The sequence below is a fragment of the Paramisgurnus dabryanus genome, chromosome 1, assembly GCF_030506205.2.
Source record: "Paramisgurnus dabryanus chromosome 1, PD_genome_1.1, whole genome shotgun sequence".
Lineage (NCBI taxonomy): Eukaryota > Metazoa > Chordata > Actinopteri > Cypriniformes > Cobitidae > Paramisgurnus > Paramisgurnus dabryanus.
This window is the reverse complement of record NC_133337.1, coordinates 57,204,760-57,220,138: the sequence shown is the minus strand read 5'-3', so window position 1 is coordinate 57,220,138 and position 15,379 is coordinate 57,204,760. Positions and strand designations below refer to the sequence as shown.

The 15,379-nt window shown below is 35.7% G+C and overlaps 1 protein-coding gene across 2 annotated transcripts; it reads right to left on the bottom strand.

The window, feature by feature from the left end:
* Positions 1-1,482: 1,482 nt before the first annotated feature.
* tom1l2b (target of myb1 like 2 membrane trafficking protein b) lies at positions 1,483-14,955 on the bottom strand. 2 transcript variants are annotated; one of them, XM_065242525.2, is made up of 15 exons: positions 14,814-14,955; positions 14,117-14,201; positions 13,714-13,792; positions 13,460-13,609; positions 12,787-12,921; positions 12,400-12,567; positions 12,186-12,302; positions 11,765-11,898; positions 11,644-11,692; positions 7,825-7,990; positions 7,618-7,735; positions 6,481-6,553; positions 6,012-6,071; positions 5,151-5,187; positions 1,483-4,852 (listed from the first exon to the last, which is right to left on the bottom strand). In XM_065242525.2, exons 1-15 carry the CDS (start codon positions 14,863-14,865, stop codon positions 4,707-4,709), a joined length of 1,569 nt encoding a protein of 522 aa, XP_065098597.1. In that variant the 5' UTR covers positions 14,866-14,955; the 3' UTR covers positions 1,483-4,706. The 2 variants fall into 2 exon arrangements, with proteins under 2 accessions (XP_065098597.1, XP_065098598.1); XM_065242526.2 differs by lacking the exon at positions 6,012-6,071.
* Between the last annotated feature and the right edge of the window lie 424 nt (positions 14,956-15,379).

Genomic DNA, 15,379 nt, shown 5'->3' with positions numbered 1-15,379 from the left:
AATGCTCTCAGCACATATTATACAGTCTTCAAATATTATCACTTCAAATCCATTCAGAAATCTGTTAAATGCACTGCGATTTTCAGCAAAGTCCTCTAAGTGCATGAAAGAAGAATTGGTTAAATGACAGCGCTCGTACATCACGGTGCAAGAGCTTTTTTAAACTGGTTAAAAGGAAGCTTACAAAATATATATATGGTTATTTACAGAATATTTTAGCATTTTAACTATATTCAGAAAGGACAGTGAAGACTTTTTTAGAAGTGGATATGTTTGTATGTACTTAGAGGGTTTTGCAGTGAAAGACAGATAAAATTGTTAAATACCAATGAAATTACTAATGTGGCATGTGAAAATACGGCATTTCAGGTACCTACTAATAATCTTTAAATGGCGATTTAAGTGAAATTACTGAACCTAAACGTAAGAGCCCGTCTGATAATAAAAGCTTATTTACAAGTAAAAATGTCAGATGCACTTAAGGGTTTTGCATCCAAACTCTTCTTATTTAAACTGACATCATTACTATACATTTAATACTATACTTAAAGGGCATATCATTGCTAAAAAACATTATTTGGTATATTTGGTATAATACAATGTGGTGCATGGTTATGGTAAAAAAAAAAAACCTTATTTTCCACCTACCATACATTTTTGTTTAGAACCAGATTTCCCTGTCTTCCTAAAACGCACATATTTTGTACAAAACTGTCCATGATTGGCCAGCTAATCTGTACGTTGTGATTGGTCTGAATACCTCTGACTAGAAGTCTTCTTGGGTCCAAAGAAATGTACCCGACCTGAAATTTCCCCCCGAATCACTTTATACCCGACACCAACGTGCATGAATACGTTTTTTTTTTAAGAAAGACCTTACCCAAGACAAATCCGAGGCCGACACGAACCAGTGGCAACTTTTTTTAACTCGACTGGACCCGAATGTAAACGGCACCGACGTGTGCAGTCTGCAGCCCCGCACACAGAAGTCAGACAGCTGGTCTCGCAAACAATTTGGCGAGCTGCTCCATTTATTTTACTTTGTTATCTAATGACGACAACAAGGTAACCGCTAAAATGTACATTTAAAATTTACTTACATGTCTATCTCAACGAAAATTAACCTTTGACGTCAGCCAGAAATGTGACGTTCCTTACCATGTTTGAAAGATTTGCGCACAGTGCAGTACTAACAGGAGTTCATTTACAGGCTGTGAGTCCGAAGCAGGGAATTTTGATAATGTCGATCTTGTCCATGTCACCAATCCCAGGAAGTAAACTGTTGCCTACAAACCGTGTGTTTGTTATAGTTCAAGAAAAGAGATTTACGTTGGAGACGATATCTCGCGTCATCATTTACTTTGGGGTATATACCTTTTGCATAGCGTTAACATGTACTAATACACACTAACACACCCCAAAGGAAATGTATAAATGTGAATCGGACCATTGGTGCTCTTTAAAAGAAAAGCTTGTAACAGATAACCATTTTGGTATATTTTATTGGAGTTCAACACATGCATGAATCAAACAGTACAGAGCGCAACTTGAGGTATAACAACAGGTAAGCACACAGACCAACAACCAGTACAATCTGTAAAACCAAGACCAATCACAGCAATGATCGCTGGTTAAAAGTGTACAACTTATGCCTAACCCCTCATACAAAACACACACACACACACACACACACAAACACACATACACTGCATTTCAGTTCTGTTACAGAAATGCTGCTTGTTGGAAAGCTTGATTCTCTCCCTTTCTTTCCTGGATAAATACAGAATAAACACGGTGTCTGCAGACATCAGTATATCAGGAGCTGTTGAAACACATACACAGACACACAACTCCAAATACATATCAAGGTGCCATTCCTAAAGAAACGCTCAACGGTACAAAAAGGGTTCCTCTGCCAAAAGACATTGCTTGTGTTGGAAAGAAAATGTAAAATAGTGAAAGTATTTCCACTCCAAGTTGAAAAGCATAGTCAAAAAAGAAAAGTGTGGAAACAAAGCAAATGAATTTGATCTTTACAGTCCCTTCATATTAATATAGAGTCAATACTGATTCATCAAAATAAATTTGTTTTACATTCTCAAACTGTACATTTCTGGAGACAATTTTACAGCCAAAACCCATTTCAAATGAAATCAAACTGCAGCATTTATAGATGAAATTGCACAATTTACCTAGTAAAGTGATAAATAACTATTTTCAAAAAGTTACATATTCCTTAATGATCCATTTCTGCGATAGTGTCATAAACATATAGCAAACTTAGTAGTGTATATATATATGAATTAATATTTATGCTGAGATTTACATCTTATTAAAGAAACTAGTCAAATGTGACCACCAGCATTGTCCCTAAAGTCTCTGCATAAGAAATACATAGCAGCTATAGTGTTTAACAGCAATGCTTGAATTATCCTCATACCCAGCGAATGTTTAAGAAACAACACCTATATTAATTCTGCTAAATAATTTCTCAATTATTTGTTTTACAGTATTCATCATTTTCCCAAAACTAAATGACTGAATACCATGACACCGTTTCCCTTTAACGAACCAACAACCTAAGTTTGACGTGACTGTAAAGTTTACAACCATAGCACAATGAACTCTCACAAAATCTGCCAAACAGGCGATCCTCAATTAACCTCCACAGTAATAAAACCGCAATTACAAAAGCAAAATTAATCAAAATCACTAAAATCCAGGATCAATTTTATAACATGTAGTGTGATAAATTATATAAAATTATTAGCCATGCAAAACGTGCACTGTCCTTTTGATTTACGTAAACCTTTAAGAACAAAATCATTTACGAACGTAACTACAACCCCTTTGGACACTAAAAGCCATATACGTATTTAAGTTAGTTGACTTTATGCTCAAAATATTTGCTCAAGTTTGGTCCGTCAAAGCCGTATGTACACAATAGTGAGACTCAAACTACAAAGATTTCATTAGCACATTCAACTCACTGACTAAAGTTTAAATGTGCAAACATGAGTACCGAACATTAAATGACTGTTAGCTGTTAAAACCTACATTCTGTTCTTTAAGGCAGATCCATTTCTTTCCCCAATAATAACACTAAGCATTAAACCATTTCTGTGGCAGTTGTGCAAGGTAAAATCCAATTTAAAGTGCCTTGCAGTCACCATCAGTTCTCTATAAACTTCATTTGTTTTCTGTCTCATACTAGGCAGCATTGAAATAAGTGATATCTTAAATTTTGCATTCGAACAAAACCTCTTAACAGCCGATAGGTGAATAAATCTTTCAGTGCAAATTAAAAAATACTAACACATATTTTTTGTTTCTATTAATCCTATCTAATAGACAATGATTTTGCCATGGAAAAACATAATACCATTTAAAAGCATCCAGTGAAAATAATATAATTTCCCCCTGTGGTATGACTGTGTAGTTCAGAGATGTAGTACAGACCATTCCATTTAAACCAATTATACAGCACAATGTTCAAATAGTAAAATTCATCGTGAATAGCTTTCAAATGAGCCGTTTACTGTTTAAAATGTGGAATCTGGAAAAGTTATGCTTGTTGTCTCATTTAATAACTGAGGTAATTTTTTATAGCAATATGACCTTAAGGAATAGTTCACCCAAAAATCATATTGTTTGGTAGCTGGCGTTTTGGGTCAATGGCAACAAACCATTTTTAAACCCCATGTCACTTTTATAGCTCCTTCTAAACCTCTGCGAATAGGAATTTTCTCACTGTTTATCAAAAAAAGATACGGTTTCGATTCAGAGGTGTCGGAGTAGCACACAAGGTTTGGATTACTTTTATAATACTTTAAACGCGCCTCTTTGATCTGTCCAAAGCTTAGCATTAGAAATCCTCATTTATGAAGATGAGAAAATGACAATGTATGTAAAATAAAGATTTGTTGTTTCAACTTAAAGTAAGCTACCTGGTTGCCTTCGAATTTTTTAGTTCATTCAACTTAAAAATATATGTTGACTCAAACTAACATTTTTTAAGTGGAATTAACTCAAAATGTTAAGGCAACCAGGTATTTTACTTTAAGTTGAACCAACTCTTTTTTGACAGTGTAGTGTTCCTTAAAATGTGTAAATATGAGTCTGAATGTGCAATTGATTGGTTTAAACTCAGCCTCCATTAATATCAGATGTACTAATGGAAAATTTCACAATAAATAACACCAAATTAAGCATCTCTTTCAAAAACTCATTGGGAAAGTGGAATAAAAAGAAAAACAGCTCCCTTTAAAGATTCTTGAGAAAACACAAACAGGATTATTTTGCTGTTGCATGCAGGACCACAGTGAACACAAAGTGAAACATGGTCAGATCTACAGTAGCAGACAACTTCAACGTGAATTTTCTTGCGTTGTACCACGAATATTATTTAAAAAAATAAACATCAACCTCTCAAACCCACACTGAAAAGTATGTTAAAGGAGAGATAAAGAGGGAGCTTCTTATACAGCACTTTCAATGGAATGAAAACTTTATAGTGTATGAAAATGTTCAATATGAAAATGTGTAGTGTCGTGAAACAGTTCAGTGGACACTGTGATAGTGTTGATTGTGCTGTAAATGCAGTAAGCAGGAGAGAAAGAAGGGAGGCTGATGGATCTGCTAAGCGACTGACCCATCACAAGCACACAGGAGCAGTGCTGGGCCATCCCAGAACAACTGACACTTATCTACAAGGCAAACAGGGTGTCCTCGGACCGTCCCGTCTTTTTACTCGCGCTTGCAGCAGCGCCTGCGGTAGCAGAAAGATCGTCACTAGGGGGCGTCGGGAGCATCTCTGCTGCTTTGGCCCTCTCCTCCAAAAATTTGTCAAACTCTGGAAGAAAGTATTTGAAAATTAACTAAATGGACACAACATTTAAACTTTTAATTTAATGTAGTGCAGCTTTAAAGAGATAAAAGAAATTCATGTTAACCATTTCAGCAATGTTGCAAAAGCAAACAAGTTTTATATATTTTTATTTAGTTTATTTATTATAACTCAAAATAATTATGCTAATCAGATCATTTAAAAATGGTGAATTACATTGGGAAAAAAACTGAAGGATTTCCACTATTAGATAAAGATGGTATATGAATAATATGGTAAATGAATAATATGTTCATTTTTATACCTTCACTTGTCACGCCCTCCTCTCCTTCATCTCCTTTCTGCAAAAGAAAAAAAAACAGAAGAGATTTTAGTGCATGGATGCGTAAAATACAAAGACAAGTTATTAATTAATTATTTCCCTTTAAAATACCAACCTTCATCACAAATTTAAATCCCCAAAATAATTCCCAGATAAACATTCAAGAGAGGCATTAGTATAGAAATTAAAGAGTTAAAAGCGTGTGAAGCAAGCATCTGTTCAAAAGGCTCTAATTAAAAAAAAGAAATCTTTAAGAATATTCCAGAAAAGAAACACAGTTATAGATTAACAATTGATAACATCAGTGGCAGCTGGTGACTTCTCTTCCGAGGGGTGCATATCAAAATATGTGTTTGGAGTGTCGTGTGCATTGCGCATCATGTCAAAATGTGTGTTTGTTGTGTCATGTCTGTCAATCTATGCACATTATGTGTCATGTCAAAATACAAGCCTGCCTAAAACGCGTTGGAAGGGTTTATGATACGCTCACGTTCACATAATACTTGCAGGACACTAACTTAACACTAAACTCTGAGATTAACACATGAGTATCTGGCAAACATGAGCGTCTCTTTTATCATAAAAATAAATGTATTTTGACATGGCGTGATGCACATAAGTTTACATGACACACCAAACACATGACGGGTTAAATACATGTTTGGACAAGCTTTGCATCGTCACCCTCGAAATAGAAGTCACTGTCCGCCACTGAATTACACCACAGGAGGAACAGAAAGTGACCTATAAATGGTACCAGGTCGTTAGTGTAAAAATATTAAGGAAAATATAAAGTCTAAAGTAGGAAAAAGCTCAAATAAAACAAACAAAAGGAAATCTCACCACGTCAGTACTGAGCCACTCCTCAATGTCATCCATGACAGAGGACTGGTCAACAGCAGTCTATGGACCCAAACCATGGGCCGGAACCAAACAAATCAAATCAATAAATAATGCCAAGAAAACAAAACAAAACAAACAAAATATAACTTAATGAAATCTTAAATCAAACCAGCAAAAAAAAAAACTACAGACACAAGCAGAGCCACCTGCGGCATTTACCAAAACCTGCACTAGACAACAAATGGTCCATACCCACCAAAAAAACGACAAATGTAAAATAAAAGTAGAAAATAAACATGCTTCTTGCCCATTTAACCCTTTGTTGTTCATCAACTGGTATATTTTTAAGCATGGTTTCACACCCTTTACCACATAATGGTCTACATACTTAAAATCCTTAAAATTTTTATTGTTTATATGCAGTCTGTATGCATGACAAAATACACACACAGGGTCACATCACACTCACCCCAGTGTTGTGCTGTCTGACATCCAAAGTCGGGGCTGTTCCACTCAAAGCCTTTGTGTCCTCGAATGGCACACTGAAAATTTAAAAACCAGCATTGTGTGAGTGTAACTTTATTAGCATCTGATCTGAATGATGCCTTGATTATATCTAGGGTGAACCTACAGTATATAGGCTTTTGCCAGTCAGATACATGCCATTTTGCTTATGCTTTGCACATTTCTAAACAAGTATTATCAAAATGACTCATTGTTATGGCAGGGCGGCACATAAATATATCTAGCTTTTCTGGATATTTGTTTTGGAAAACCGTATAATTTCCTCTAAAAGCATGAAAAGTAATTTCATTAAAATAAACTATATTGAAATTACTAGCGAAATAAAAATATTTTATTAAAGGTGCAGTGTGTACATTTTTGCGGCATCTAGTGGTGAGGTTGCGCATTGCAACCAACTGCTCAGTCCACTGCTCACCCCTCGCTTTTGAAACGCATAGAGAAGCATGTCATCATCGAGACAATTTAGTAAAATCGTCGGAGACAATTTAGTAAAAAAAGTTTGTCAGTTAAGGGTTTCTGTAGAAACATGGCGGCACAAAATGGCGACTTTCATGTAAGGGGAACCTCGGTGTATGTAGATAAAAACATCTCATTCTAATAAAAACATAACGGTGCATTATGAAAGGTCTTTATACACCCTGATCATATAGTTTTGTATAATATTTTGCATTTATGTCAAGAGATCCTTCTTAAAATGACACACTGCACCTTTAAATTATGTGCCATTGCAAGGTTGTCCAGGTAAACCCTTACATCTCCATTTTTAAATATAGGATGGACTATGTGTCTGTCATACTGGTCAAGTTAACTTCATATATTTGTGATTTATTTTAGGAAATGTTTGCATGTCACATGACTTTTAGGGCGTTTTGTTTTCTATTGGATAAGTGCGAGAATCAGCAGTCAGAAACACAGTTTTATTCGATTCCTCAGCAAACCCCCAAAAGTCTGTCTCACTGCATCAGTTCCCTGCTGCATTTACAAAGTATACACTGAATCCGTTTTTGCTGTTCCATTTGTGTAATTAGTTTGTTATTGTCAAGTAGACAAGCCCTAATGACATAATAACTCTATTTCATACTTCTTCCGCTGGTCAGGAATGGTGCCAGTCCTGGTCTGAGCAAACATGTCAAAATCATCTTGGGGTTGACAGCTGGTCAGAGAGCTCAAGGTGCCAGTCACGCTGTCTGAACCGACATCTGTAAAGCAATAAAAGACATTAATTTACATCAGCACAAACAGAAAACAAACATCTGAAGAATACTGTGGTGCAAGGTACAAGACTCACCCAAACCAGCCAGTCTAGAGGATAGTGTGACGGGAGAGGCAGAACGAATTGGAGCCACAGAGGGAGGCAGACTGGACGGAGGAGTAGCGCTGATCCTGGGGCTGACCACTGCTGGAGAGCCCGGTCCTAGATCAATCAGGTTATCTTCTGTAGCCTCGTTCAGCACCTGTGGATGTAAACACCATTCCACATAGATGCATATTGACTACCAACACTTAAGGACAGTCACTGGGTGCCTAAAAACAATAAATGAATATTTTTACACTGGTTTACAGGATGGACTACTACAGTAAAGAGGGAGTCACTAAAGTTTAGATCTATAGGTTGAGGGAAGTGCGAGTAAAATGGCTGGGATGCTTAATTTCACCATATTCACCAAGCCTTGTTAGGTTTGTGAAAGGAAGTCTAGTACGCGTAATTCAAAATACACTAAGAATTGATGAAAATGGTGAAACAATGAGCTTGAGGAGCTCATAAGAGAGATGCTGATGGCAACTTAAGACATTCCCTGTATCTGGAATAAGGCGACTTCTTTTGTATAGCTGAATGATTCCATATAACCTTTGTTTTATTTGTCCCCTAAAAGACACATGCTCTCAGAGGAGCCTGCTCTTATAGACACAATTATAAATGCATAAATAAAAAACCATGCCAAAATGTCATTTGTCAGAACAGTACTGCTGTGGATGTGCACATGTTAATAAGGCAAAAACATGCTCTGGTGCTGTGGTACCACACGTTATCTTGATACTCTAGGGATGCATAACGATTAATTGGGATTAATCTATAGAAGAATAAAAGTTTTTGTTTACATCATATGTGTGTAAACTGTGTATAATAACTTCGTATAGATAAATATGCCACATGCATGTATAATTTTAAGAAAAAAAAATATATTTATATATTAAGTATTTATATATAATACAAATTAAACATAAATATACAAATGTAACAGATATACACATGTAAACATTTCTTAAATATATACATGCATGTGTGCACATTTATCTAAACAAAGTTCACACAAACTTTTATTTTGCTATAGATTAATCGCGATTATTCGTTATGCATCCTTGATACGGTAGAGGTGTTGTGCTTATGTGGGTGATGCAGGTTTATATCTGGCCTGCAACATGTCCTAATTCCATGATTGTGTTTTTTTCCACAGTCTGTCTCCAAAAATTTTAATCCCCTTTCTACTAAACTTAGTGGGCAATAAAATGAGGTGATATGGGCATGGCAAGCAAAGGTAACAGGCTGGTGGCGGGCGGATCATGATGAAGCATGCAAGGTGCAACATGGGAAAAATGTTCCAGCCGACCCTGACTCAACATTTCTTGGCATTCACAAAAATGGCAATAGATGACTTATATACTTGCCTCCCTCAGCTAGCAATAACAAAAACATAAGAAACACAAATCACAAAACAGAAAAAACACACCGTACATAATACTAACATGCACAATCACATCTCCTTATGCTAATGACAGATGTTTGCACTGCAAATGTACACTCTCACAGAATACTGTCAAGCGAAAAGCAAGCAATGAGAGGAAGTGATATTCATGGGCTCGGCTGTGCCTTTGAAATTATGACCTATTCAAAAAAACACATTAAGGATAAAGTGAGGCTAACACCAGTTTCACACCGCAAGCGTGAACAGCATGTGCTTGCGTAGCATGAGCTGTGTGAAGCAGCAGTGCTGCGATCGTTTCGGTGTTGGGTCTATTTTGTGCCGCACTGCTTACACTCGATTAAAGTGACAGTGCATTGTTTATGGTTTAAATGCTCGTTGTTTGCACGAAAAAGTGTCATTTTACCAAACCATGAATGTGATGCCAAATGTGTTTTAAACAGTCATAACTTCAAGCGATTTTAAAAGAAAGCGATAAAATATTTTTAAAATGTATGTAGAATTTTAAGAGTAAAATATATTTATATATAAAGTATTTATATGTATATATAAAATAAAGTATATATAAATATAAAAATGTATATAAACAGGTAAATATTTCTTAAATATTTACATTTATGTGTGTGTATTTATATATACACAACTATTATGCACAGTACAAACACATAAATGATGTAAACAAAAACTTTTATTCTGCAAACGATTAGTCGCGATTAATCATTATGCAGCCCTACTGCACTGTTATTCACTCTCTGCACAGAATTAAATGAATTTCTTAATAAGATAAGCAAATACATCTTTAAATCTAAATCTTATGCTTATACTGTTGATCGATTGCATCATGCTGTCAATCAATGAGTGAAATCTTTTCTTTTATCGTAAACTTCAGAGAAACGGATTTAATAATGTGCCATGGGCTTTTTATGTTTATAATTGTGTACTGTGTCTATATCTGTCATTAATTAGACCAGAACTGCACAAAAACAATAGGGATTAAACAAATCACAGTTCACAGTTAATATCAATTACACTGACAGTCAAAAAGTGTATTAACCTATAACTGTCACTGTCCCACAGGTGGGACGTTTGGCATTACATATTTAAAACAATAATTACATAGTCTTAACCTACATCAATCTTGACAAACTATATACCGTTGGAAAGCTCTAAGAATGTAGTTTTAATATATCAAAACCATTTTGAAAAAAAAAGTATGTAATAAGAGTCATTTTCTAAAATATCGCAGACCAACAGTTGGGCCCAAAATGTTATTACATATTTATTTGTAAATATCCCATTAACCTGAAATAACCTCGACAAACTATATATTGTTGGAAAGCTCAGGGAATGTAGTTTTCATATTTCAAGGCCATTTGATGATAGAATTTGTATAGGGACAGTTATTTTGTTAAATGTCACTCACCCCATAGGAATACATATAAATGATTATAAATTTATAACACTAATACCCTATAAACTTGAAATAATCTTGACAAACTATATATTGTTGGAAAGCTCTAGGAATGTAGTTTTCATATTTCAAGGCCATTTGATGATGGAAATTTAGTAGGGACAGTCATTTTGTTATTTGTCACTGACCCAGTAGGAGTCCATATGAATTCGTATATATTCATAATTCTAATATTCTTCAAAATGAATATATGAATCTTCAAAAATCTTGACAAACTATATATCGTTGGAAAGCTCTAAGAATGTAGTTTTCATATTTCAAAACCTTTTTGCATTAAACACAATGCAGAGACAGTAATTTATCAACTTTTGACAAGATATTGCAACTAACCGTTGACACCTAGTGGCCTTGGTTGGTAAAACCACTAAAAGTGTGACAGAAACTTCATTTTTTGTTATTTTCACCTAAAATTTGGTTCAGAACTAGTTGAGACTTGTGTCTTTATTGGTGTGGTGTTTTGAGAGTAAAACATTTTAATTTTTATATACATTTGATTAGAGAGTATATACTTTATTGCATTATTTTTATTATTTAAAATAAATTTAAACGAGTATAACTTTTTTGTCATTTAATATTTACAACTTCAAACACCTCAGTGTAAAACTATAAATTGTCTTCTTAAAAAAGAGACCAAGATTTTGCTTCTAAACCAAAGAATGCCAGAGTTATAGTAATTTTAACGTGCAGATCACCTTTTCACCCCCCCACTCAAAAGGGGCAGTGACAGTTATAGGGTTAAAGAGGTTTTGCTCATAAATGTATGTAAAATAAAGTAATGTGAACTTGAGATTTTTATACTGTTAGTAAACTGCACAGTATGCGCTACAAACGCAGCCGGTGTAAAAGCACAATGGCCACGGGCTGCTCACGCTTGCGGTGTGAAACCAGCGTAATATACAGATTAAAGGTCTTGTTTAAAGTAAATACAACATACCCCATTGTTAACGCCTTGAGCTGTTCGGCCAGATCGGAACCTCTCGTATCTAAAAGAAACACAATAGGTGAACAATAAGAATCAATGTAACTTATTATCTTTTCATTAATCTGGATCACACCTCTCATATCTTAAGAAGATGTTATTGAGGTCATCATTGACGTGCAGGAGCTCTTCCGTGACTTCTTCGTTGGACACACGAGAGATGAGCTCAACTATCCTTTGCTGCATGGCCCTGCATGTCCTGTTCAACTCCTTCAAGGCAGACAGGAAACATTGTAAATGAATAGTAAAATACAGTATTGCTCCGTAGTAGAGAGGTATCAACACTCCTTCTGGTGGTCTTTTGAAAATTCAGTGATATTTGCTGCAACAATGGGCCTGTTTGCACTTGGTTTAAGATTCATATAGGGTGATTAATTCACAATTGATCAGCCAAGAATGTTTACAAAGCAGATGTGACCCTTAAACAAATTAGTGGTAACATCACAAATGCAATGTGGTCACAGGCTCTGAATATCAGGTCAAAATCAATTTCAAACCTGCAGAAGTTCATGATCAGATGGATCTTCTTGACCTGGAACCATCTCTGTTAACATCTCTGACATCACCTTAGTGTTCCCACGCACAATGTCGAGTTCACTGCGCAGCTTGCAAATCTAAACCCCAATATTATACTGTGTTATTATGTATAATCTGACAAAACAAGTCTCAACCCATCTAACTAAAATAGTTAAACTAGGAAATTTACCTTACCTGTTCAGGGGAAGGATTGATTGATGCAGATATTTGAAGATTGGGCAACTGTGGAGAAGTGTGGGCGACAGGCGCAGAGAAGGGAGGAGCAGAGCCAGGTTGGGGCTGTGGTTTGGGCTGGGGAGGGGCGGTGAATTTTGGCTGCTCTAGTTCTGGAGCACTTTGTTGCTGTTATCAGCAGAGCAAGACATAAGTGAAAGTGCAGAGATAAATATGGTTGGTAAAGCTATAAAGTTATATAAAGGATAATGGACAGAATATTTTTCAGAATTCTGACTTTAACATTGGAGTGCTAAATTACTGGGAGTAAGAAGAATATAAGAAAAAATGTTTATCAGGGAGCCTATGTGACTAAAAAAGCATAATGCTGCTGATGTCAGCACATACCCGCTGTGGTGTATGGATGGGGGACAAGGTCTCCAATTCAGATCGAGGAAACTCTATACCCTTCCTCTTCATTTCTTCATAGACGTGGACCACTCCGGTCAAATCTGGACTACTTCTGAATGCATCTGCCCAAGCCTGTGAAAGTATGTGAAAACTGAAAAAGCAGTATATACTGTATAAACATAGGACTTTTAAAGCTAACAAGGAGGTACATTCGTTCTGAGTCCTCTTCTTGTTCTACAGTATATGAACAATTATCTTGTTAGTATTAGTAGTATTAGGCAAAGGGCGAAACAAACCAGGTATTCACTAGGCATTTTGGTAACTGCTAAAAATAGCAAACAATGTTTTCTGATTAAAAATATGTAGGCAACCATAAACCAAACTTTGTTCAATGAACAAAGTGATTCTAGAGGTACCATCGCTGGGAGTTATCACAGACTAATTAAATGCAGGTCGCCCTTGGTCACTTGAGCCAAACCTGGTAACCGGATCCACTCAGCTGTAATGAGCACAATTCAAGTGCCAACGAATGAACAAGATCTCCCTGGCAACTGAGCATCAGGTAACCAGCCCATGATGCGCTCTCGCTCTCTCTCTCTCATGTTATGCAAAGAGATTTAAAACAACATTATTAACTAAAAAACACATTTCTACGTGACTTTTGCCATACCTGTATCAGAGCTAGCACTTTGTCCTGCACTATGGCAGGTGGATTGTTTTTAGGAGAAATGATTTTCACCAGAACCCCATCGATGAAGTCCCGGGTGGTGACAAGTGTGTGGAAACGATATCCACAGTTCTTTACACCCGTCTCAAGAACCTGAACACAAATACAATCGATAATGAGTATTAAAAGCATTTAAGGCATCTGCAAGCTTGCTGTAAGACTACAAAGCAAATTAGTTTCAATTGGTTATTGCTTACCGTCAATGTAAGCATCACTTCCCTATAGTTCTTATTTCCATTTAGCCTCTTCTTCACAGCTCTTATAGCATCTTTAGGCCTACAGATTAGATAGAAATAACATGCAAGATAACAAGCAATTTATTATAAAATTATTGTGTAAATCAAGAGTTATAACATAATCAAGCATGTCAGATTCTACAAATGACACATTAACACATTATAAATAAATATTTGATTAAAGAGCATCCGTCACCATTATGTAAATACATCAGAATGTTAACTATGTCAGAAAGTTACAGAATAACCGATGACCCGTAATAAAAATCTATTCAGATAAAAACCATGCGAGCAGTTTGGCTTTGAAGAAATACATGATCAAAGAGGTTATGTAATTAAATGCTATAAATCATTTATTGCTCACCCATCTTCTGTTTCATTGATTATGTCACATATCTCCATATTCAAAGCCCAGTCTTCACTTTGTAGGGATCCATCTGTGGCCCTTTCTAAGGAAGATCAAAAAACAATATTTTTATAATAACAGATATAGTTACAAAGAGTAAGCTGCACAAGACTTAATGAACTATTATCTTGGCTGTTAGTAAATCAAGTCTATTTAATAGCATCAGCATTAATGACGTTGACATTCATTGCCATTAAATGCATGTCATGCAAAATGTATAAGCTTGTGATAAGTTCTGCAAAGACAAGCAGTCAGTTTCCTTATTTTGTACAAAAAAGTCAGTAAGCAAAAGTTGAGCAATATTACAAATCATTTTTAGTCTTTCAACTGAATCTAAGAGATAAACGCAGTTGTCAACGGCTAACTAGATAACACTGTACCAGCTGGTAAGTGAACGTGTACTTACTTTAACAAATTCTGCATTTTCGTTTCCATAAAATTGAAATGACTAAATAAATCACTGTTTTGTAAAAGCACGTAACGTTAATGACAGCTAGTCAGAAACTGTTAGCATTGTGGAGAATTAGCTGTTAGCAGTTAACTGACAGGCTATCTATACAGCCTCCGTACATCCGTTCAGTAAAAGAAACGTCGCTATTGGGCTTAAATTGTTAAGACATGATTTTGAAGCATTATTTTGGTTGAAAAAACATACCAATGCACTGTCCCACTGGAGTACTGTACGGATTTCCCAGCAAGAACTCCATCTTGTCATCATACCCACCGTCAAACGGTCAATGAGACAGTAAACAGTCAAACCCCGCCCACGAATGATTCCCATTGGGTCGCGTCATTCAGAGTAGCAATGCTATTTGACAAACGTGCTGTCTGTTATTTAAACGCCACGCCAGCTAGTTAAAGGGACAGATGCGGATGGTTTGTGCTGTAGGTTTTACTGAAGTGGTAAATGAACAGATTTAAAGGGATAGTTCACCCAAAAAAAATGAACATTCTGTTATCAATTTTCTCATCCTTATCCTGTTCTAAACCTGTATACATTTATGGAAGTATTATGATAAATTATTAAGAAGAATAAATAAGTTTGATAAATGATGGTAGGCACACCTCTGAAAGTACCCACTGAATTCCATCCTATTTGTTTTTCCTGCTATGTAAGTCAATGGTTACAATCAGCTATGTGCTTGTCATCATTTAACAAAATATCAGATTTTTGTGTTCATCAGAAAAAAGAAATTCATACAAATTTAGAACAACATGAGG